The 25,955-nt window shown below is 43.0% G+C and overlaps 1 protein-coding gene across 1 annotated transcript; it reads left to right on the top strand.

Annotated features, from left to right (window-relative positions):
* Positions 1 to 909: 909 nt before the first annotated feature.
* RAB11FIP4 (RAB11 family interacting protein 4 (class II)) lies at positions 910 to 15,538 on the top strand. The gene is made up of 13 exons (XM_010292467.1): positions 910 to 942; positions 1,505 to 1,728; positions 5,358 to 5,549; positions 7,040 to 7,174; positions 8,693 to 8,728; positions 9,638 to 9,737; positions 10,152 to 10,255; positions 10,815 to 10,955; positions 11,510 to 11,591; positions 11,834 to 11,971; positions 12,483 to 12,641; positions 12,973 to 13,116; positions 14,927 to 15,538. Exons 1-13 carry the CDS (start codon positions 910 to 912, stop codon positions 15,041 to 15,043), a joined length of 1,605 nt encoding a protein of 534 aa, XP_010290769.1. The 3' UTR covers positions 15,044 to 15,538.
* The last annotated feature ends 10,417 nt before the right edge of the window (positions 15,539 to 25,955 follow it).

Raw genomic sequence — 25,955 nt, 5'->3', positions numbered from 1 at the left:
CTGGGGTCTTCACTAGGTTTGAGCAGATGGGGTTGTTTTTAATTTCTTAAGCCTCTTTATGCTAGGAGTTTTCACAGTGTTATAAACTGGTATTTCAGGAAAAAATGGAAGGTGTGACCTGCATTTCTAGTAGCAGTTTTTGCAAATGTTAAAAAGCTGCAGCTTCTGGCTGACTCTTCTCATGTCTAGGTGAAAAAGGCACTGAGAAAAATTGGTGTCATCAGTACAGAACATCACTAGCTCTGCAAAAGAGGATTTAAGCCTCTGTGGTTCTAGCACAGGAGTGTCCTGAGGCTACACGGCTTGACTTGAAGCCGTGCTGCTGCAAGCACTGCCACTGTAATGGTGTCCCCATGAACGTGCTTGCCAGAAGGGCATCTGGTGCTTGCGATGGTGCCAGGCTGCCAGTGCCTTGGGAGGGATTTCTGGGGACAGAGTGGGGCCCATGACAGCTGGGCCTAAGTAGGAGGTATATCCATGTATGAAATGCTTCATTACTTGTGCCAGTAAACTAAGCCTTAAATGTGTGATTGTCTTAACTTGTTGGCAATAGTTCAATGGTAAAACTACCTGTGGAGCTTGCAGGTGAGCTTTGGAGTGGAGCTCTGAGTCAGAGCACTTGTAGGACTCGCTCTGGAGTCACGAGTTATTTGTGTCACGCTGGATGGGAATTGTCAAAGCAGTATTGTGTTGCTATGTATCAAACAAAGGACAGAGTAAAATCTTAGGCTTTATTTTTTCAATTAAGACTTTTTATTTGTCCCTCAGGGACAAGTAAATAGAAAACAGCTTGTCTTGGCTATTGTGAGTGTTCATGGGGCAAGAAGGGAAGGGTGGGTATGAACAGCAAGAGCAAAGTGTTGCAGTAATGAGAATGACATCTTATTTTAGTTGATACTTAATCGAGACATGTGGTTCCAGGAAGCAGGAACAGATGGCTGTGTGGGTTTTTTCTGCTCTCTCATACCTTTGATTGTCACAAAGACTTTACCATAAATGTTTTCACACCTGCCAGCTCCAGATCCCCCCCCCCCCAATCCTCAAAGACAGAGTAAGCTGTTAGACTTACCTGGTTTGCTTTTTTTTTAATCGATAATATTAATACATTAAGTCACTGGGAGTTGGTCCCATGATTATCTTCTTACAAAGGGTATTTCTTTTTATAATAAAAACCTGTTGAGGATATTTATTACTCCAAGTGCATTTGATAGTAAATTAGGGCAACACTGACTACATTTTGTACCTGAGTGTTGTGTCCCTTTCTCTTATAAAAGACAGACACCAAGTCAGAGACAGTATTTGAGCTCTTCTTGAAGGCGCAAGCTACCCTAGGGGCTTGCAGGAGCTAGCCTTTGTAAAGCAGATCAGGCTTTTTGTTTTATGTCTTTTATTCAGTGCCACTCTTGCTTACCAGGGCTTCCAGAGAGTGGGTTTTGCTTCTCCTGTATCCTCTTAACTGCCTTGAAGGATGATCTGAATTGCCTCCCAATTCTTCTTTTGCTAGGGTGGTGAAATCCAGGACTGTGCCTACTTGGACAGCGAAAGCGCCTACAGCGAGTCGGAGTTCTTTCCTGATGACGACACAATGACTCTGGCACAGCAAGAGGTTCACCATGAGTCTGACATGGACAGTGCTATTGAGAGTGCTCAGAGCTCAGAGGCCTCCGATGTGTGTCGGAGCGAGGAGAAGGACGGTGTGCTTGGTGGCCTGTTTCTGCCTGGTGACAAGTGAGTGGTGGGTTTGTCCCATGGCAGCCCTGTTTTGAGGCATGTGCAAAAGGACCAGGGAGGAAGGAGCATTTATTTGACTAATCCCTATTGTGGGAAGCTGAGGATGCCTGAAGGATTTAGAAACTTAATATCTATTTACTATATAAGGGGGATGGATGTCCAGGTCCTCTAAGTGGCTTACACAGCCTCAGCCCTGGCTCCTTCTGGCATGTTCTGTGAGCGCTTACAGGACTTGCATGTTGCGTGTTGAAGTGAAAGTGTTGGGTGTCTCCAGAATGGATCACTTCATTAGCATCCCCCAAAATGTAGGATCTTCTGTGTTCCCATTAGCTTTATATGCTGGAATTAAAACAAATACTTCCTGCAAAGCAGTGCAATATGGGGAATGCTGCTTTAGTCTTTTGTAGTTATCTGAAGATGTGGGCTCTGCAGATTTGCTTTGCAGCTCCGTGTACCAAGTTAATTCTGTGTGTTTCTAATTTTCCATAATCTTTAGTGTGCATCAGTAAATTGTGTTTAACACCGAGTATCCTAGCATGTGCGTGTGTAACCATAGTTTGCTGTTAACACAAGAGTGTCTCTAATCCAAACTTGACTCTTCCCAGGTGTGTACCTGGGGGGTGTTGGTAAAAGCTGACTGGGGAAAGGGACCCAACTTGATTTAATCCTACTTTAAACTGAGTTAATGCAGTACCACAGGTCAGAGCTCAGCTGGGCTTGCTCTGTAAGCCTTTGCCCTGTATTCCCTATTTTTGGCTTATCATCTTGGCTTGTGCCTCTTGAGCTTCTTTCCTTGCTAAGGCAGCTCTCCTTCTCTCTCCTGGGCCTCATCGGATGCTCTCTGTGCAGCCTCATTCCTAGTAGGAATAACCCTCCTTCTGAGTTTCTCAGCTAGCTGAGATCTATCCTTCTTCCATTTGCCCAAGCAATCCCAGAGACTTTATCAAGATAATTCCAGTTTTCATCAGCTCTTTATCAAACTTGTCTCCTTGCCTTACCATTCCCAGTTCTTCAAAGCACCCATCCTTGCAGTGACTGACTTTTATCCATACTGCGTTTGAAATGAGTTATCTTTCCTCAGCTGTGCCATTCAGGCTCGGGGCGGGGGGGGATTGTGCATCCTGTACCCTCCTTCTAGGGGGACAGGAACTGCTAAGAGCTACCGTGCTGCTACTAATAGGTCTTGGTTTATCCTCTGAGGTCTCCTCAGCTTTGGTAAATCTGGGGGAAACCACTTGGGAAGCTTCATGCTTTTGTGTTAAAAGACAAGATAGAGATTTTTACTGTGGCCAAACCATAATACCTTGCTTGTTGAAGAAGCAGATGGGTTGTGTATCAGATACATCAGCCCTCTGTGAAGTCCTGCTTTGAAGAACAGGAAATATCTTTAAAAAAAAAAAAAAAGAAAGCTTCCTTCAGAAAGTGTTAGAATGGGCAAAACAGCAGCTTTTAGCAGCTCCTTTGGAAATGACTGTGCAATTCCTAGACAGTTTCCAGCCTGCAGCTGGTTATGAGTTCAGGATCTACCCTGAGCATGGACTATTTCAACCCAAGCAGTTTAAAGTTTGGCAAAGCTTACGAATAACTACAAATTGAAAGTTCTAAGCAACACTACCAGACAAGTCCAGCAGTAGTGACTGTTTGTATAGCTGCCGTAAGAGAAACAGGCAATGCAAGCAGGATAAAGTTGCTGAACTCCAGTCTGTTGGCAAGTGGTGATGTTCCAGGGTTTTTATGCTGGAGAGTTGGTTTTATGGGCAAGTTATCATCCCAGCTGAGGACTGGTTGTTTACCTCTGTCCCAGATGGAAGTGTTATGAGGTCTCAAACTGACTTGGTGTAACAACAGTGAGATGAAAACAGCAGTTGCAGTTACAGAGATCATAGTCACCCCAAAACTTATCAATTCACAGTATGTCTGTGGCACAGCAGCTCTTTATGAATAGATGTTAGTGTAATGTGTTGAGCTTCTTACTAATCCATCTCCCAGCCAAGGAGCCTTGCTAGTGAAGTTTGATCTATTTCTAGTATGAGTATTCCTATCTTTATGATCTTCATCCTTTAATAGTGTGCCAGGCTTGACTTACCCTAATTTCTGTTTATGTGAATTAGATAAATGAATTGCAGGCTATAAATGGATCTCATCAAAACAGGAGAAACAAAAGAGCATACATCTGAAACGTTGGCAGGCTTCCTCTTCTAATTGCTTTTGGAGAGAAGAGATACGCAAATAATGCTTGCACCATCCGCCAAAGGAACACTGTTGCATCTCTTGTTTACAGCTCACAAGTGTAATATTACAGGAAGAGGAATCTCCCTGTCTCCAAAAGTGCAGGGCATGGTTAAGAGGCTCAAGGTAGATTCAAAAGAAACCTAGGAGGCAATATGGTTGAGCTGCTGGAGAACATCATCAACTGGGAGCTTACTGTCCCATGGCTCAGCTAGTGGAGTTGAAGATACAAGCACAGTGCACTGAAGCAAAGGGAGCGAAAAACGTAACCCAATCTGCACAAAGTGTCAGCAGATTGAATCACTCCCTTGTCTGTCTTGCAGAGAGGTGCTGGATTCTGCTTTGTAGTAGGAACAGTAATGTGTCAGGCAACTCCAGGGCTTCACAAGTGGAGTGTGTGCTTCAGGCCTTAGATGTGCATTTTCTGTAGGGAGAAGTTTGTTTATAAGAACATGTAGGGGAATTTACTGGCTTGCCTGTTTGCCTTAATGAGGTGGGAGCTGAGAAAACCTGTGTAAAATATCTGCCTCTGCAAGATAGCACACCGCACGTCTGCAGGGTAGTCTGGACTCTGGGCAGGAGAATCACTGTGCACTATGTGCAGCAAACTTGCTCCTTCGTATTAGATGTGATGTGCTCAAAACTGGTGTGCCAGCTGCTTTCCTATGGTGGTTCTGCTGATCTGTTTACCTATATGTCTTCTCTCTCTGAGATCACAGGGTCCTGTCATTCCCTAACCGTTTGGCATTATCTTAGGTACTTCTCTGGTAGTAAAGCAGCCTTTTCTTGTGGTCCATATCTCCTCTGAAAGACACATTTTGTCACAATGGAAGGAAGGGCAGAAACCCAGCCTCCATTAAGTCACATCTGTAGTGACTCTCTGGCATGCAGTGAACTGAAGTTTGTGTCTGGCCACTCAAAAGAGAGTAGCTGGAGTTGAGGGGGTGTGGAAGAGGATTTATGGGGATTACTGGGGAACTCTGGCTGTGGAATACAGCAACAGCCTCTGTCTTGTATGTGTTCCTCTCACTATCGCATGCATTTCAGAGTTGTTTGCACAGTTCTTGCGCTCAGAGCAGAAGTCTCATAAGCAGCAGTCTTCACCACCACATGGAAATGATGGCTGAGGGTTGTCAAGGTGTGCTTTTTAAGGTGAAATGGTTTGTGTTTATCCAAACCTGTCTCACAGGTAGCTTGTTCATAGATTCTTATGCTCCTTGTCTTTCAAGGCACCATGTCAAATGCACATTAGGTGTGTTTTAGCCCTTCAGTTTTTTAGCACAATGTAAGTGGGTTACAACTTCAAATGAGGGGACAAGCTGTAAAGATGGAAGATTCCATATCAGGTGAGATGCTATCAAAGCTGGCCTTCGAGATGTTTTGACCTCTTGTTTCAGGTCAAGTCCTCACAACCCTTCTGCAGCATCTGACCTGTCAACTTATTCCACCGCCTCTCTGATCAGTAATGAAGAACAGTTTGAAGACTATGGGGAAGGAGATGATGTGGATTTTACTCCCAGTAGCCCATGCCCTGATGATGAGACCAGAACCAACGCCTACTCTGACCTTGGCTCATCTGTATCTTCCAGGTTGCTCCTTACTCGTTAACAAACAATTTTTCAGTTTTGTTCTTTGCTGAGCATGGATGACCATACTGGAGTTTACACTGATTACATAAACTCACCTTAAAAGCAAAATGTTATCAGTTCATTTTCTGGCCTCCGATTGAGACTACATTTGCTACAGCAAATATGTTGTTTCTGATAACCTCTGTTGGGTTCTGTTGAAATAACTGGGCTGTGTTGCTTGTAGTGATTTCTTTCTATTGCAGACAGTAGATTTCACAGTTAGGGGCTAGTACTGGAAGCGATCTGCTGCAAGCTGGAAACCAGCTTAGTGCTATGCACCAGCGCTGATGCCGTGAAGACCTGCAAGAGAGCTGTTTCTTTTTAGCATTCTGATACTACAAATGCTTAGCACTAACCTGTGAGGCAAAGTGCTGTATATGGACAGGGGTTTGTTTGAAACAAGCATCCATATTGCCTTTGAATGTCTTGGAAGACATAAGTAGCTGCTGTCTGTTAGGAGCTAGAAATGCCACTACAGTCTACCAGTTTCCTGGATGTGACCTCAGTTTCTGTAGCTCTTGTGTCCTGTGACCAAGCCAGTTGCTGATTTTAAAGTCCTTCCCCAAGCAAGGGAATGGGTGAGCAGGGTTGGGGAAGAACTGAGCAATGAGGATGCTCTAGGATTTGTCTGCTTGGATCAATAGCACATAAGGTCTTGTGCTTCGTTGCTAACACAGGGCAAGCCCACTGCATCCCTCTGTTCTGCATGCAACCCCCACGTGCTACCCTCTGTTTCAAGCACTTCTGCAATACAACCTTGCCACCTCTCTCATGCATGCAGAGCCAGCACCCCCCTCTGCTGCCCCTTCATGATGATGGCTTGTGTCCTTCATCCCCTCAGGTTTGTGCAGCCCTTTCCATTCCCATTCCTGGGGCTCTGTGCACTTCATGCCATGATTGTTCTCTTTTATTTGAGTTTATTTTCTCTTTGTCATGCCAAGAACTGTTGTCTCCTCTTTAGACCTATGTCGACTTCTCCCTTCCTACTCATTCTAGGGTTCCTTCTGTCCTACCATCTGAGGGGGTTCGTGTGACTTCTTATCAGACCACTCTGTTTTTCATCTTCCTGTCTTTTTCGTGGAGAAAAGACTCTTCAGGTTGCATGAAAGCTCTAGTGGGGAAGATGCGGGACACTGCTGAGGTGGAACATACTAATGTAGCTGCTTTTGCTACATGCATCTCATGCACTCTATATACTTTGTGCTATTCTTCCAGTCACCCAGACTGATTCTTTCCATTGACACCCAGAACACGTCGTCTGTAAAGCCTCAACTCAGACAGGTAGACTTGCCCTAAGACTAGCATTTTTCCATCATCACCTCTAAGTTAGATGAGCTGCTGTTAGAGGTGGTTCACAAAGTCCCTTGTCTGTGACTGGCACACAGTCAAGAGGAAGATCTGTTGTGAGTTGGTTACTATAGCCAGTAACATCTCTCCTTTCCTGCAAACAGTGCTGGCCAAACACCCCGAAAAATGAGGCATGTTTATAGCAGCGAGTTACTGGATGTTTACTGCTCACAGTGCTGCAAAAAGATAAACCTACTCAACGATTTGGAAGCCAGGCTGAAAAACTTGAAAGCAAACAGGTAAGCAGCCTACTGCACTGCTTTTAGCAATGCCCCTTTAAATGGGACTAGCTAGTAGCAGGAGGAGAGGAAGAGCGAGCTGTCTCCTTCCCTGTATCCCATTCTGTCTTACACTTGTTCTTACAAAACAGTAAGAAATTCAAACCTTGACATCTAGCCTGAACCAAAATGCTGTTCTTCAGTAGCTAATAAGTATTTTTCTGACTTAGGGTGCAGACAGCATTAATAAACTCAGGTATTTTAACCAATTAGTTCTTTGCAGAGTGAGAGTGATATTTCCAGGGTTTTTTGCCAAGAGGTAGGGTCTGCTTGTGCTGCTTAGTGCAGATCTATAGATAACTACTGTTTTCTCCAGCTGGGAAGGAGTGGTCTGGCAGATCCTTAGCTAATGCATATCACCTTACATAGAGAATCACAAAATTATTTAGGATGAAAAAGACCTTTAAGATCATCAAGTCCAACCTCTCCTAAAGCTATTGGTCAGCAGAGGTACTTCATTCCTGTGGGATTTTTTTTTTGTCCCTTGGAAACTTGGAAAAGTGGTGAATCCTATGGCAGAAGTGACTTTTGGGCTTCTTTGCCATTTCAGCTTTTTCCTTACGTTTTTATCTCTGCCCCTCCATCCACTTCTAAACTGTGCTGAGCACTTGGAAAAAATCCAGTGCTTCCAACAATCAGCTAGGGTTTTTGAAGGAAATTATTTGGTGGGCTGCTAGCTCCCCCTAGGAACTGCACGTAAATCCTGCCTGTCTGCGTAACCCTTGGCACGGAGCGCACTGCACTGCTGCTTCTCTCCATGACGCAGCAGCACAGTACTTGACATGAACAATGTTCCTGCCCTGCTAACACCTGGGCCATGACTGGCTAGGTCTTTGGTAATTTTGAGTGAGGCTGTATATACCTGGCTGAAAGAGAGCGGTGCTCTGACAAAGAGCTGCGTGTCTGTGGGCACACAGAGGTGCGACATCCTCTTACTGGGAGATGCAGCTGGATATTTTGATTTGGTTCTAGTGCTGTTGCCTGGAGTCTGATCCTTCGTTTAGGTACTACTAGTCTCTGACTGCAATAAGGAACTGTAAAAATGGAAAGCACCTCAGTTCCTGTGCTGAACTGGGAAGCATTATGGGGAAGAATAAACTAACTGTTTATAAAATCATCTAAAAACTGGGAATCCAGAATAAATGTCCATCACTAACTCAGTGTCATTTTGTGGTGTTTCTAATGTTAGTTTCACTCTGATTTACACTGACAAATCTCTGCTAAATATAACAATATTCGCAAATTGACTTATTAATGATCACAGTAACTTGTGGCTCCACTCATCTTCACATTTTCGGTAACTGCAGCTTTTGGTTAAGTTGTCCAAGAATATTGTTCACAGAATTATTTTTTTCCTTCACTAAAAAAGTCAGTGTTATGTTTCATTGTGCAATTCAGCTGGAGTTTAAACTAAGATTTAATCCAACACTGATCAGATAAGTGTTTAATTCCTGTATTATTCCTTCTGTATCCATGTAGCCCTAACAGGAAAATATCAAGTACAGCTTTTGGAAGGTAAGAGTCTTCAACTTTTTTTATGAATACATGTGGAATCAACTGTAACAATTCCATAAGTGGAGGTCAGAGGGGAGAGGAGGAATAAGTTTAGGAAAACAAAAATGTGCCAAGACAAGTTTTCAAAGGAAGGGGCCTGTATTTGGATAGGGGTGCTACAGAATATAGAAGCCAATGCTAGTCTTGGAGCAGGCCCCTGAACTGGAAAGAGCTCTGTTAAGAATGTAGTTCCTTCCTTGTCTGCCAACTTTCTTCCTTTATACTGCTATTCCATCAGTCCAGCTATTGCTTCTTTCACCCTCATAATGTGGGTCGTGTTGTTGTTGCTGCCAAAATGCAAAGGAAAGCAAGAGTGTCCCTTTAAAAAGGACATCCTTTGACTGAATGAACCAGCCCTGGGCTTGGGGGCTGTAAGTTTCAAGAATATTTTAGATAATCTCCAGTGTTACGTATTCTGACAGTATTCTATAGTGGGAAATGCTTGAGATTTCTTTTTTTTCTGTTTTTTAAAGGAGTCCCTACTGCATGAAATTTTCTAGATTAACTGTACCAACTAGTGCACAGTGGTGACTTTATTTTAAATTTCTAATAAGGAAAATATAACTCAGTACATAATGTGAATTAAGGCTAAGTAATTTTTAAATTATGTTAATGCTGGTGGCAGATACTATCAAAAGCAACAAAGAATTCACACCCTAGAACTGATGTCATTTATTGTGCTCAGTATGACTTCATTTAGCTACCAGTGTCTTCTAAGACTTGTGCTTAAGCAGTTGTAATTGTCACTGAAATGATTGCATAGATTTTAGTGTTGCATACTCAAAGTGCAAACCCAGGCGATAAGACATTACACAGACTCTTTCTCTTCCGTCCTCATCAGGCAAAATAATTATTCTTCTGATCTTTCAGACAACTCTTCCATAACAGTAACTTCAGCAGCAGTAATGGCAGCACAGAAGACCTGTTCAGAGACAGCATAGACTCCTGTGATAATGATATAACTGAAAAGGTGAGAAGCTACGCGTATTGCATTTAACGTACCCAACAAAATCCTGCTGGAGACATACATCTATTGACAAAACTCACTTACTTCATATCACTGGTAACTGTGAGCATCTCATTCAAAAGGTCTTCAATATTCCATTAATATTATGACTTTTGCTTCAGAAAAATGCAAGAACTGTGCAAGTACAGATCTAGGCATTGTATTAGTAGTTCTTTACAGTGTATTTGCATTGATGACCTTCACGGAAGATGCAGGATCTGGGGACTAAGAATTTCAGAGCTTAATTTCACTGCTTGGCTTTGCAGGGAAGCATGCCCCCTTTAAAAAAGGTAGCATAGCTAAATGCCAGTTAGGAACAGTAAGAGGGTTTATGAAGAGAGATTCAAACTCTCAACTCTTTTCCACTTCCCCTTCCAGGTAACATACCTAGAAAAAAAGGTGACAGAACTGGAGAATGATAGCCTGACAAATGGCGACCTAAAGAGCAAACTGAAACACGAGAACACGCAGCTAGTTCACAGGTAATAAAGCACGGAGCCAGTTCTCTTTATCATGTCAGAGCAGGGCTAGAGCAAAGTTGTACGGAAGGAACATCTCTACATGTAAAATATGACCAAGTCTTCTGCCTTAATGCTGACAGACAAAATAAGGTAAGGCTTCATCTGAGAAGTCCAAGTGGAATAGGGCTGCCTTGCTAACCTTCTAGCAAGCAGGGGCCTTCCAAGCAAGTTTTTTAGTACAGAGACGTCACTGACTTGTACAGAGCAAGCTCTTTGTTATACAGGAGGTTACCACTGGATTTTTTCTTGCACATAGCAAGAGCAAAAGACTGGATCATAGTCCCAACTTCTTGAGACTGAGAATGAAAGGATAATAGAAGAACTGATACTACTTAACTCCGTGCTCTTTGGAAGATTAAATACCACGAGTGTTATTGGGAGAGGTTAAAAGCCAGGAGAGATGGTGAAGTAGAATGAAATAAAGGAGTGAGGAGGAAAGAGAGAGGCAAAGAAGTTGCACACTTTTTTTTTTTTTAAGTACTTGTGAAGCTGTTACTGAAATGAGATCTGGTTTCCTTAGAGTTCATGAGCTAGAAGAACTATTGAAAGACCAAGAGACATCAGCAGAACAGACCCTGGAAGAAGAAATAAAGAGACATCGAGAAGCATATAGCAAGTATGAAAAAGAGAAAGGCACCGAAATTGAACTGCTAAATACAAGGTAACAAACATCTTGGTGACACCCAGAGCAGAGTACAAGTTCTTCTTTTCTTCATTTTTACTTTGCATGTAAATGTACGCTGTTTACAACCAGACAGTGCACAGATGGTTTCAGGTTAGTAGTTCTATCGAGTAGCTGTGCAGTTGCATGTCTAATGCCCAAAAGCTTGGAGGATGCTTTACATTAATGCTTTAATCCATGTGGCCCATGTAGACAGCTTAGCTGGGTATTTGGCATAGATTCAATGAGGGAATTGTGACCAGCTGTAGCAAACACTTGTGTCTGCATTTGTTTCTTCCTGCTTAATTGTTTTTAGATACCTGTTGTTAGGAGCATAAGAATCTGAGGGTCAGTGTAGCATTTTTGGCCCTAAAAACAAACAAAAGCACCCAAATAGCTCATGATAAAAAATGGTAAGATTAGAAAGATTTTCTTGTTTGACCTATCAAGTGCAAGCAAAATGGCTTTTTAGTGCGTGCCATTTTGCATGTCTGCATTTTTGACAAGGCATTTGCTGTAAGATTTTTTTTTTTTTTTTTTTGTTACTGACAAAGGGTTCAGCAACTGGAAGAAGAAAATGGTGAGCTGAAAAGCACTGTCACAAGACTGAAATCACAAACCGAGAGATTAGATGAGGTAACAAAACTCCTGAGTGCTTGAGCAATTTAACAGCAGCTTGATTTGTGTAAGAGCAAACTCATTTAGTGATTGGCCCAGCTTCTTTAACTTGCCTTCCCTAAACAAGAATATTTATGAAATTGGAAATGCCCTGAGACACATGCCAGCTTGTGACCAACTTTGTCTATAGATTCATGTTGTAAAACTGAAAATGGCTCATGCACTTGCAAGCTAGTTATGAAGTTCACCATTTATTCTAGGAAAGGCAACGCATGTCAGATAGGTTGGAAGACACTAGTCTGCGACTGAAGGACGAGATGGATTTGTACAAGAGAATGATGGACAAGCTGCGGCAGAACAGACTGGAATTTAACAAGGAGAGGGAAGCCACACAGGAGGTAGGTGCGAAGAGAGATGTAAGACCGGGCAATCCCCTCTCATCTGCATGGAAGCCCATCTGAAAAAGCGTAGACAGACAGGATGAACACTGAAAACACAACATCCAGTGAATGTATTACTGGATTGTGTTCCTATGGGAGGGGTACCCATAGGGCAGTGAATGCTGCAAGAATACTTAAATGTCAATCCCTGACCCAAAGGGTTTAGAACTCTTTGAGAACTTGCAGCCTTGAATGTGTGCCCTCACATTTCCTTTACTAAGTTTGCAAGGGGAATTATGCCTCTCAGACATGAAGCTTAGAGATCAGAGACACTTCCAGCTCTAAAGCGGTTTAAGTGACCTGTGCTTCCATAGAAGAGCAAGTGGCTGTATTGTAGGAATGTCCAGCCTCAACCAGGCTCACACAGCGCTTGTGCCAGAGTACAGAGGTGCAGCACAGAGATGGCTGCTACCAGGGAGGTCTGGTTGTGCACGGGCTGGAGAGACATGGGCTGCTTGCATGTCCACAGCTCATTGAAGATTTGCGGAAGGAACTGGAGCACTTGCAGCTGTACAAGCTGGAGTGTGAGCGTCCTGGGCGTGGGAGAAGTTCTTCATCCAGCGTGAGTGAATTCAACGCCAAAACCAGAGAGGTAGAAATGGAGCATGAAATAAAACGGCTGAAGCAGGTGAGCAGGGAAGGGCCTCTTGATCCATGTGAAATGTACAGGATTGCTTTGAAAAAATGCCTATACCTCCAGCACGCTGCCTTTAGATTTTGTCTCCCCCTTCCCACACAAGCACAAGACCCACATTGCATCTGTCTAGGACTTCTTTGCACAGGCGATGCAAATTGTGCATATAGGAAACACCTGTGATTCTTGTCACAGCTGGTTGCTGTTAGCTTGCAGCCTTACTGTATGTAACCCAAGCTACCTGTGATTTCAAAAAACATTAATTTTTTTTTTTTTAGTGAAACCTTGTAGGAAGAACTTAAAAGCAATGTCTTTTCTTAAATAGGAGAATCAGAAACTTCGTGACCAAAATGATGATCTTAATGGACAGATCCTAAGTCTTAGTCTTTATGAAGCTAAAAATCTCTTTGCAACACAAACAAAAGCCCAATCACTGGCTGCTGAAATTGATTCTGCATCAAGAGATGAGGTAATATGCTTTTTTAAGTACTACATCCAAAAATCTGTGTTTTTCAATGTAATTAACTGTCACGGTTGAACTATCTGAAGCTGACAAATGAACAACAGAAAAACCTGCTTTGCTAGGCATTCAAGAGTCTTAGAAGATTGCCTTAAATGTAACGGTGGTTTTGGCTGCTCCTTTTAATATAACTCTTCCATTTGTTTCTCTCAAAAATTGGAATTACTAGAATTAGAATTAGTTAACTGTTTTACAATGGATTTATTTTAACATCTTCTATCTTACAGGGTATTGTGATATTGTGACATTAATTTAATACAGAAATTACCATGGGTAGTTACTTAAATTTTTACTTTCTATTCTAGATTTAGTTCTAAGTTACTTCAGTAACAAGCTCTCACTTATATCTAAATTTGAGCTATATATTCCCTGTAGCAGAGCTGAATTCTTGGAGAGAGTAGGTAGTGTGCAAGTAATATCTGGTAATGCTTTGGAATATATTATAGGAGACCCGTTTGTATGTGTGCTGAGTCAAGCTGGTATAGCTTCCTTTAAGCTCCAGGACAGATCGTGAGATCAGGCCAATGGATATCTAAGCTCCCAGGGAAAAAGACAGTTTAGTGATGAAGGAGATTCAAAGGAATTATTTGCTTTTTATGCTTTATTTCTTCTGGACAGAACTTCCCGTTTCTTCTTAGGAGGAGTCCTGAGACAGACCTTTTTACCCAATCTGTACTTGAATGACCCTGTTAGCCTTAGCTCCTGAGCAGTCCCTTGAAGTGAAGTGCATACTTGAGTTTCTTGCTGAACTTCAGAGCACTGTGAAGAAAGGCTGTTTAATTGTTGAACTCTAATTAGGTAAAAGCAAATTGGACTTTTGCTATTGTCAAGAAAAATCTTTATTTCTACTTCTGAATCTCATGATTCTCTCACTGTGACTTATGCAAGGAATACCCAACACTCCCCCTCTAAAGGAGGAAAGTGCCTTACAGCTGTGGCCCAGGCTTAGTAAACCTCGCACATCTGCATACGCTTTTCCCATTGTGCTATTTTTCCTGTATAATCAAAATGAAGGTAAGAAACGGCAGATTCAGGGTGGGACTTTTATGAAAGCTAATGAAAATGGACACCCAAATCACATTAGCTTTAGGAGGATCTGGGGCTCTGACACTCCTGGGCAGCTTTGTCTGTTTGTCATTAACACACAGAGTATAAAAAGCAAGCAGTCCTCATCTTTGGAGAGTTTGAGGGGCCTTTCATAGCTCAAAGGTCTAGTGAAACGCTTGTATTTAATATAGAACATAGACTATTTGGTCAGTTGCTCTTGAAGAGTATATAGCTGTGTTATTTTGGGGTTTTTTTTGAGAGAGTATGCACATGATACTGAGGCAGCCCATATTGTTCCTGGTGCAAAACAGTGAAATCCTTGTTCTATTCAGCAGCCTTTCATGCTAAATACTTTAGATATCAGTAGATGTGGGGAAAAATCGAGTATCATGAAGCTCTTGCACTGAGATGAGGAAGCTCATCCATGGTGTGGATGCAGGATGGACTGGTGTGTTAGATAGGGAATTTGTTTCAGATGACCTGCCAAAAGATCCCTGGTGATGACTGTTCACCACCTTTCTTAATAGTAAAGATCTTTAACATACAGATTGTTTCTAATACAGATACAGGGAGGAACTAGAGGTAGAATACCTATCACAAAAGGGAATTGGTGATCCTGAGCAGGTGCTAGTCTCTCACTCATCTGAATTCCATGCTATTATGTAAAGTAGTGAGAATATTTCAAGAGTAACTGTGAAATGTGATTTTTCAGCTCATGGAAGCCCTTAAAGAACAAGAAGAGATAAATTACAGATTGCGACAGTATATGGACAAGATCATTTTGGCAATCCTAGACCACAACCCGTCTATCTTGGAAATAAAGAATTGAAGAAAATATGAGAAGGGAAAGCAGCAACTGCCTGACATTTCTGCACATGCCACTGGATCTAAACAACACTCTGATACTGTAAATTAATCTATAAATATATATATACACTACGTGTGAGTGTGGGTGCGCGGGTGTGTTTATATGATGTTTGGTACATTGTTACTTGTCATTAAATTGGCTTGGTTAGACTTTTTCCATGCACTTTCAATACCTGTGATAAGATGGATACTGTATATTAATGTAATAACAATATAACTGGATCATGCTGTTTTAGATACTGGACAAAATGACTCTACCTCTAGTTGTAAAGGTAAAAAAGACAGTGGAAACACATGGATGTGGCCCTAACTTCAGGAGCAAGAATTGTTCTTTCGTTCTTCCAGGAATTTGGGTACCACAAACCAATTAACATACCCAGGTTCAGTTCCTGACTGGTGCTGACTCTGTAATTTCCTATTTGATTTAGTTTTAGTACTTAAACCACACATAGGATAAAACCACAAACTTCGGGGAAAAGGAAGGACAAAGTAAAAGGGAAGAAGAGGAAGATATTGCAGAATTGTTGCTGTTTGTGAAAAATCACCATCTGCTTGTTTGCCACTGTCAGCACAAAGTGCTTTTTACGTAAGATCACATTGGAGCCTGCTTTGGGATGCTCTGAGCCAGCCTGCTCCTTAGCGTGTGTGTGCATGTGTATTTTCTTTATGCCAGGGTCCCTGTAGCATTGAGGCTAAGCAGCTCTTCAACTCTGTTCCCTGATTTTCAGGGGTTTATCATGGGCCATATAAGATGAATGCTGGGATCCTGCCCTTTCCCCTTAATTTTAAAGATTTCACTGAAGGAACACATTCCAGTTCTTACAAAAAAGAAATGGAGCAAAAGAAAAAAAGAAAAATTGCATGAAATAGCCCACTTCAGGGGGAGGAGGAGCAGCCCTTGAAATTACATGTTGAGTTGCTTTCCTACCCCATACCCACTGCACTCCTTTGAGATTGACATTTTGTGGGCAAGCTGTGGAGAGGACCAGCTGTGTCCTAACACAGTGGTGGAAAGAAGTCTGATGTGGAGTGACTTTACCTATAGGGCAGTAAAAAGAAAAAGAGCTTGGTCTTGCAGCAGCTGCCAATCTAGACTGAGTGCACACATGCATATCTAAAGCTCTGAGCAGGGGACACATCCTGATTTAGATGAGCAGTTGTGTAGATGTTTAACTTAATATGTACTGTGACTGCTCATAGAAGTCAGGGGGACAGAACATAAGCTTTAAAGTTGAGTGTATGCTTAAATGCTGCCTTAAATATGGATGGACTTGAACATGTGCCTGTGTTCTCCTGAGCTGGATCTGTAGGGTTAGGACCTTTTTAATTAATAATGTAGCTTATATAATGAGCTTATGGAATTGTTTGGATAGTTGAATGCTAAAAAAAAAAAAGTATTCCATGCACTTTCTTAAAGTAAAAATTTCACACTTTCAATTCACACCAACTGACACAGGAAAATAGGCCCAAGTATCTGGCTTTCCCCAATGCACAGAGACGCTTCCTCTTGTTGAATACACTCCCCAGAAGAATGTTACAGTAGCAATGACTGTGCTTTTCTGTGTATTGCTGTTGGCAGTGTCTTGCCCCTAGTATTCTCTTGATGTATCTTGGTGTGTATATGTGATGCATTTTTCTTGAATTTGAATACATAAAACACGTATTCAGTTATGGATGTAAATATATATATATTTTTCTGCAATCTCTGTGCTCTTGCCTTCAGTGATGTGTTACCGGAATGATGGGAAGGGTGGGGGAAGTACTGAAATCAGGCTTTTTTTGAAGGCAAGAAAATAAAAAAAATTTATTTCTATGTATCTGCATTAGGCAGGCATAAAGTAACTGGAAAGCAAAAGGGACCAGAGGAATAACTGGGACACAACACACCAGCGCACAAAAATGTCTGTAGGACTTCAGCGCTCTGGGAGAAATGGTACAGTTTTGTTCAAATGATGATGTCTCAGGGCTGGTTTCCTGAGGCTCTAGGGTAACCTGGAGGAAGGGATTTAAAGACTACTCCTTTGCTACCTGGGAATGGTGTAAAATGTCCTGTGCTAAATTGCAGCAACTTCTGTTTGTGGAGGAGCAGGTGGAACACCGTGGACACCCCACCCATGCGCCTTTCCCACCTGCCGCTGCTTCTGGCTGTGCCATCCACAGAAGGTAGGAGAGGAGCGGTTAAGCCAGCTTGGTGCTACCTACAGCTCCCTGCCTACAGGACTCTTCACCTGCACTTCAGTGATGGCATTCCCCTCTGCGTGGTGCTGTCTGTGGATTGTGCCAAGGACTTTATGCTTTTTAATAGGCCACAGAGAACTGTTTCAAATTGTCAGGTGGCTGTTGCTAACCTGCTGGGAGAAGCAGGGCTGGGTGAGCCAGCAGCCCTGCTACTGGAGCTGACTGTGGTAAGTTACACATCTGTCCTGCTCTCATGCAGTGGATTTAAATATCAGTAAAGCTGTTGCAGGTCAGACTGGCAACTGAATGTTTTCCCTTAAATATTTTTAAGTAAACTGGACTTAGCTTCAAAATTTTAATGATCTAAACCCCATTCCTGTTAGGGTAGAACATCAGCAAATCTTGAGGACTGTTTCACTGAAAATTATGCAGAGCACTTGGGAAGCAGGGAGCCTGGCTTCACTGAGACCACAGAGCCCTAAATGTGAACAGAAGAAGACGTGACCGTAGTTATAGCCCAGTTTTTGTGCAGGTAATTATATGTAAGAGGTGAATAGTCACTAATAGGACAAATAGTCACTAAATCTGGCTGAAATCCTGAAAGCGGTATTCTAGCCAAGGGTACCCAGCAGTGGATTTTCTAAGGACTTGCAGGGCTTCTTGTTTAGCTCTGTACCCAACTGCTTTAGCATTTAGAAGCTCTTCCTTGCTCCAGTGTTTGAATTTGAAGAGTTGTCTTGCCACCATGTTGGTGGTGTTCATAGCTTTGTTTTATTGCATAAAGGAATTGTACTTCTGCTGCTGTGGGGCCCTCGGTGTGGTACTGCTTTCTGTTACTGTTCAAACACATATCCAGATACTTGCTATGTTTGACAAATAATGTGATTTGGAAGTGGGAGGGGCATTTTACTAGCAGATACATTTTCCTCTAAGGTATCCACCTCTAAAAACACTAATTAGCAATTGCATTCTTAGACTAAGTAACTATAGATATTAGACCAGCTTGTCTTGCAATCCAAGCCTTGGAGAACCCTTCTCTCCCAGAAAAGAAGTCATTGTGTTTTATGACATGCAGGTAACTTGGTAATAAGGGACCACTTGATGGGACACTGGGGCAGGAAGAAGAGTAATCTGATATCAGTGTTGCAGAGAGCATATTCTGATCAAGTGTCAGACAGACACATTGGCAGAACAGACAGGAGATGTGGGACATAGGGAGGTACCGGTTTCAGTGTCTATTCTCTGATAAATTCCTTACTTCTCTACTGTGGGCTTCCTTTGTGCTCACAGCCCAGCTGGAGAAGTACAGTGTTCTGTGTCGGAGTTACTGTTGGTGGAACAATGGCTTCACTTCCCTGGGTAAATAACTTCAAACACAGAAATGTGGTATCATCTCATTCTAGCAATACTCAAATGCAGTAAACATTCTTGTGTCAAAACCGTGCTTCTCATTTAACCCTCGGGGATGCAAACACAATCCAAGGTACTATATCTTGATCTGCTCCTTAGTTCATTCTACTGTAGATTCTGAAAAGCTAAGTGATGTTCTGGTCAAACCAGTTGCAAACCACTGCAGGTATTTTTGTACAGTGAAAAAAATGACTTGCTTCTGGCTAGAAGCTGTCCTTTGTCAAGCAAATCCCACACACAAGCTACTGCAGAAAAAATACCTCTTTCAAAACTTGCACTTAAGAGTACCTGAAATGTAGTCTCTCGAGATTTTTCTGATACTGGCTGCTTCCTGCCAGACATCAGTCTTCAGCTGCTGCTTAGCTCTGGTTTCAGAGTGTGATGATGACTCAAATCTAGCTTGACACCAAAAGAGTATTTTTCATCTTTTTGAATAACTTCTATTAAGGACTTAAGCTGTTTGAGAATTTGTCACGTTTTGAAGTGCAATGGTGATAAACTGTAACCATCTCATCTATTTTTAAGGAGTTTTTAATATGCAAATGTGTAGCAAGTCTCAAAAAAAATCTAATACACTTTTGCTGCCAACTTTCCTTTTATGGTCTTGGGAGAAAATCAGATGTTTCTCAGCCAGCTGTGTAGGGAGTTGAACCCAGTGTTATCAATTCTCAAAGATACGTGTATCAACAAATATTTTGCTGTCTGAATGCAGCAATGCTCCATTTGCTTCAGTAGAACTGCATTACTCTCCAGAGAGGATCTTGACCTATGGTATTTAGGCTCCCTACTCTGGTTAGCAACTGAGGGCTTGGAAGCTAATCTATAAACACACATCGTGTCCTGCTACATCAGTCACTGTTCAGTGGTCTTTGCATCGTAGTGCTAGCGACATGTGATGAATCTAAGAACTAGAATTTACAAATAAATTAATACTTCTTTTCTTCTTTAATGGCAGTGAATAAACAGTGGTTTTCTGTTAAAACAAATACTGCATGGTGTGGTCTGAGGGTTTTTTTCCAAGGAAGAAAGGAAGTAGCAGCTGATCAAACACTTGCCAAATCAGTGGCTTGGCTTATGCTGATGTAAGTGAAAACTTGACTCAAACTTCAACTGAGCAGTTCCTGGGTTGCTTCTGGTGTAAGTAGCAGTGCTCATATGCTTGTTGTGTCATTTGTTACTCGAGGAACGTTGTCAAGAAGGCATGACAAGTGATGTAACACAGCTGATTTTAAAGGATACAGTTCAACAGTTGCTGGCATTTTGTTCCGTTGCAGCATTCTCAGGGTTGTTTTCTCAGTATTTTTCAATTCAAAATATTGATCCTAGGAGCAGTTTGGTGTTGAAGCATGTGGCATGTGTGGGTTTCTTACTCAATGAAACTCTGCATGTAGCTTTAGAGTTTGATAAGGATTGCAGTAGTTGTTTGGTCTGAATCCTGTAATCCTACATAATCCACTGGGAGTTGCTCTGATGCATGAGAGAGTAATTTCTTTATGGGATTCTTCCCCAACATATCTTCTGTTGACATTTACACCCTTGGTCTTGTCCCCAGACACTGTGCCCGCTGTCAGAGTGTGTGCCTTGGGGCAGCCACTTTGAGCAGATGGGAGGGACAAAACCAATATTGTTGGCTTCAGTGCGGCTTTAGCTACTGAGATGAATTTTAGCCCTGTCTTTATCCCAGGCCAGTCTTGTCCATGCCTTTTGTGTGGTCCTGAAAACAGATTGTGTCCCTTCTACATGACAAAATGTTGTAGCCGATTCTCATGAAGTGCAAGCATGTAGGGTGAGTCCATCCAGGTAAGGGATCATTGGGAGATCCCCGTAAGTTTTGCCTTGATTTGTTACAGCGGTCCGATTGCATGCTGTACTTGCACACTCTGCGAGGCCCTTATTGTGTTCCTTACACTTCTTTTTATTTTTAGTTTACTGGCTTAAGTCTTGAAGTTTTGTTCAACTGCAAGAGTAAGTACCTATTCCAATAATAATTAGAGGGAGATTACTTTTTACTTAAATTTGAAACCCAGTGAAAACATATTAACAAACACGGACTTCTATGGTTCAGACACCTACCTCTAGAATCTGTGTTTCTCTTTTATGTAGGCGTTAGCGGTGCAACTGTGACCGGTATCTGAGCTGTCAGCTGTCGCATCACCGTTCTCGGCAGAGCGGTACTCACCCTGGCAAACCCCTCGTAAAGCCCGTCGTGCCCTGGTGAAGGGCACGGAGGTGGTTGTTCTGGCAGGCACACGTTCAATATGCAGACGGTAAGGGGTGCAGGAGGGCTGGCTCTTCCACCCAGACAGTTGAAGCGGTGAACTTCTTACACTACCCAACATCAGCCCCATTTTATTTAATATCTTATCCGTAGCTAAATTGTTCTGGCTTTGGGGAAAGGTAGTCAGAAGGGGAAACAAGAATTTCATGTCATGTGAACACTTCAGTATGCTACAGGGCAGTAAATGTTGCACTGACTATATGTTTAAATACTGAGATATTTTGAGAATTAATGTAAAATCAGTTGTGGGAGCCATTTGTTTTGCTTTGTTGCACAGATTGTACTTAGATTTTTTGCATGGTTACATATTTTAGTACTTGTGCCTTTTACTTCTCTGTTGTGAGGATACATTTTATTTTCACATTTTATCTCCTGTTTTGGGCACTTTTATATACACTTTTTTCATTTGATCATCTCTGGTTTTCATATAATGTACATGTGTATATATAAAATAGATCAGATTTGTATTCATGTGCCTCTGAGATGTAAAAAGTACTCATTTTGTACAGGTTTTTTTAGAAGCACCAGGTCATGGTCTAAATTACGTAGCAAATGAAATTTAACATAATTAGCAGTTCTTTGTCTTCTTTTAGAAATGTTGTGTCAGATGGCTGGTGTCTTTTGTAAGGCAATGTCACATACATACTCCTCAGATTTATTGTTCTAGTATCGTTATGAGACCAATTCTATCCACTTGTTGGTTTCAGTTCATTCAAAATAATAAAACACAACACTAAATGTTACGGTCCTGACCTGGAGTTATAGTTTTTATTCACACTAAAGCCAATTTACTTCTTTTTATACTTGAAATGGACGTCAGAACAAAATACTCTTTGAACACATTGCCCATTTCAGGTTAACTTCAATCTGGGATTATTTTTGTGGGAGTAGGCAAGTTATTTACTTTGCCCATTGAAATGGAAAGAGAAATAGCATTACCAGTTCATAGACCCTCCTTCTTAGAGAGGGTGAAATGCTTTGAATTACTGCTTCTGTCCCCTCCCTGGCTTCTATGGCAGCTTTTCCTAAGGACAGACCCTGGTTCTGCATGACTGGAGATCTTCCTCCTGCAGATGTGAGAAATTGGGTGTCTTGCTTTTCACATTTCAGCAAATGCGGAATGAACTCCTTCCCTTGGGGCTTGTAGCACAGCACTCTCCTGCAGCATTTTGGGAAGCTAAGTAAATGCGTTGTGAGACTGGGCCATCTGTAACTCAGACAACCAGGGACATGGTCCTAGAAGTGTCCTTCCCTCCCACCAACTTCTTCTTGAGCTGGTGGTTTCATTTCTTGAGTGTTGACCCCCTCATCTGGTGAGATGCTTGAATTGTTCCTTCTCTCGCACCTTGCAGTTTATCAACACCCCACTGACCAGCCCCTGGACAAAGTGAGATAATAAATTGTGGTAAGTCACAAGAAAGAAATCATCAATATCCCCTAAATCTCCCAAAACACAAAGCTTTGATCTATAAAATAATATGTTCCATCCTCATGGAGTAGAATTTTTTTAACTGAATTTGGCATCCACTTGACAGATTATAAAGCTGCCTTAGAAACAAGGAGGTGGTTTTATTTTTACTTCAAAGGCAGCTTGGTATGAAAATGAGCAAACTCCACTTGCGCCATTGTTACTGAAAAAAAAACAACTGAAAAAAACAACCAGCAAAAGTGGCATATGACTCTTTTTAATCTCGTTCTATAATTTACAACACAAGTGAAGCGATGTCAGTACTGTTGCAATGTGCCATTACACTACTTTCTCTGTATTTTCTTGGAGGACTTTCTGGGGACAATAAAGCTGTCTTTGCTAATGTGGATCCTTCTAGGTAGCTGTAATGTACAATCAGATACGTAAATAAATTATTTGCTTTCCCTGCATGACCAAAGAGTTGTCTGTCATGGATGACTGATTCAATGTCCCTCTTTACCTTGGATCCCTGGCACATGCAGAGGATACCCACCTCTCTGTACTTCATTTAAAGGAGGATTGCACAGTTCTGCTCTTGCCGGCCCAAATGCCAACCTCATTTGCTTTGGCCGAGTTACATGGATGTCACTAGGGAACGAGTTTGCCTCAGTACATGCCTTATCTGACAGCCACAACTATGTTCAATTTGCAAGAGCTTTGTGGGATACATAAAGGCGACGCTTCACAGGACTGGCCCGTTGATCCACACCCAGAGTGTTCCCCTTCTCAGCTGATGGGAGCTCCAGCTGTGAGCCGTTTGTAGGATTCGGAGCCAGCTTTTTTCCCCTTGACTTAAATGTAGTTATTTACTGATTTGTGTGGCTAAAGAGCGTGCGCTCTGACTCCTTCACTGGGGAGCTGCTGTGGAGAGGGCATGGCCTCGGGGGGTCTGGCGCTGGTGCGCAGTCTGGTGCGTGGCCAGCACAGCCCACCCCAGGGTATGCCCACGGGGCCCTGGTGAGAGGAGGTTGGCAGTTAAGCTAAAGGCAAGGGCTTCCCCTCTGCTTCCCCGTGCCCGGGAGGCCGGAGGGAAAGCTGGGCCCGGCGGCAGCCTGCCCGTTGCCAACCCCCGGGCGTGGCCCCGGCTCCCAGGTGTGCTTGGGCGAGCCCTCCTAGCGTGGGGCAGCCAAGCCTGCCTGCGAGGGGCCGGGGCGGGGGGAACCTGGGAGCTGGGGCCCATCGCCGGTGCAGTGTGTGGAGGTGGTGGGGACAAAAGGAGGCCCTTGGACTGCTGTGGGCTCGGGACAGGACTCGCCATGTCGCCTTCCCCAGTGAAACAGGCTCTGCGTGAGGTGGGAAGGCGGAGGACACACCAGTGCCTGCAGGGTCCCCTCCACCAATGCTCTGAGGTAATTTTTTTTTTTTTTCTTTTCCCATTCGAGCTGCTAGACCTGCTGGCCTCTTCTCTGTTTTTTAACTGCTGAAGTAAAAAAATAACCTAGAAAAAGATGAGCTGTCTGGGTTCAAGGCTACTTTGGGCAAGAGTCTGTGTGGAGTGAGGGGAGGATGCTGTGGCATGATCCTCTCAGGGCAGCTGGCCTTGGGCCTGGTGTCTGCAGGCACTGCTACCAAAGAGGGGCCCATTAGTTTGGGAAAATACTGCTGTTCAGATGTGTAGCCACAGCCTATGGAAGTGCTGGGTGCTTCTTACTGGGAAAAATGGGGCTGTTCTGTGGCACGGTGGGTAGACTCCTGGGGTGAAGCATCTCCTCAAGCAGCCCTGTGCAGCTCTCTGCTACCTGCCCGGCAGCGTGTCAGAGGGACATGAGTTAGCCTGGAAACACCAGCAAAGCCCATGCTGATGTGTCTGCAGGGTGTGGCTGGCTCACTGCTGTGCTTCCCCAAGGGGGTTTAATGGGTTTAACATTCGCTTCCTGAAAAGCTACTGCTCCCACCCGCAGCCTGCTTCTTCATCAGGTGTCAGCTGGGCCCCTGGTGTAATAAAGGTGACCGTTTTGCACCCGTGTGAATGATGGTGAAGGGTGTAAAGCCAGAGAACTGGGCCTGTGGTGTATTATTTAAAATTTGAAGTGGAATCTAACATGGTAAGCTCTCTGCTTCCAGCTGGGCTCCAAGCAAGGGAAAGGGAATTTTGAAAATACTTCAGTGATCAGTTCAAGCCTTGCAGGGCAAATGTTTTCCTTTAAAAAGTATTTTTGTGATCTTCAGGTGACTGTAGTGTGCAAACTGCTTTGATTTGGCTGTCAGCAGTTTCTAAACCTGGTATACGCCTTTTACGGTATAATTCCTTGTGGCTGCTGCGCAGCTTTTTCCCCAGCAGGCAGTGACACTTGGGGAATCAGAGCAAAGACAATGTAGGAATAACCCATGGAGCAACCTGCCTGTGTGTTACACTCTCTGGCTTCCCCATTCCCAGATTCCTCATGGCAATGAGATGTTGGATATTCAGGTTTATAACAGCAGGCTCAAAGAAAACTCCCCACTGTCTGTGCTAAACCACTTCACCAGAGAGACAGTTTTGTTCCCATATCTCGGCAGCTCCGGCTAACATGCTGTACTACTGACCTACTTCCAGATCAATTACTCGCTGGTACGCAAGAAAGACACACTGGGAAAGTAAATCAACTGTTAGTCTGGGCATAGGAATACATCAACACTATGTATCACAAAGTCCGTAATAGTTTCTAACAAATGATGCTGTTCTTGCTGCGCTGGGAAGAGCTGAGAGCCTTGGGTCATTTTGCAACCAGGAATTACAGCTCAGAACTCCCTGGGAGGTGATTGTTTTCATGCTCTTATTTTTTGGGGGAGAAAGGGAGGAGGGAAAGGGAGTTTGAAGCCAGACAGGTTAAATGAGGCAGTAGCAGAGTAGGAAACAGATTGCAGGAGTTCTGACTCCTGAAAACATGGATGGTGGCAGGGAGAGCCGTTACAGAGAGAAAACGCATCTCATGTGAACACTGAGTGAGTACATGGGCCAACTCCTGTCATCTGGCAGCAGGCTCTGATCTCCTCATGTTGTCTTGGTAGACGTGTTGTTGAGCGTAGCAGTCTCAAAGCCACGACTTTGATGCTGTCCTTTGCTCTGCTCTTCTTGATGGCCCATGTTACAACGTTTTCCTGGATCTCTGATGGCAGACTGGGGTCTGGGATGTGTCACTCCCCTCTATATGTCTTTTGACGTAATACAGCAGGGACTCTCCTATCTTGCGTAACTCAGGGTAAGTTTTGTCCTTGGAGCCAGCTGGTTTTTGGATGCAAAAAAGGGGTTAGAGCATATGACTAGTAAATTGAAGATTGTCCCAGATATATAACCATAACTATTTGGGTTAATGGTGATTTTAAAACAACTTTGCAGTGATAATGTGTCAGCATGTCTTCTGGCATAGTGCTTAAACCCTTATTCCCTCACACAGAGATCTTGTGCCGTAGCTTGCTAACAGGGGAGCTGGTTAACATTTTGATGCAGTAGCGTGTAACATAAGGCTTACAACTCACAGTACAGACTGTTTCTGGAAAGACAGACAGAAGAGCTGGGCTGTGGCACCAAATGAGGTAAATTTAACTTAGCTGCTAAAA

The sequence above is a fragment of the Phaethon lepturus genome, unplaced genomic scaffold, assembly GCF_000687285.1.
Source record: "Phaethon lepturus isolate BGI_N335 unplaced genomic scaffold, ASM68728v1 scaffold49668, whole genome shotgun sequence".
Classification (NCBI taxonomy): Eukaryota; Metazoa; Chordata; class Aves; order Phaethontiformes; family Phaethontidae; genus Phaethon; species Phaethon lepturus.
This window is presented reverse-complemented; position numbering and strand designations above follow the sequence as displayed.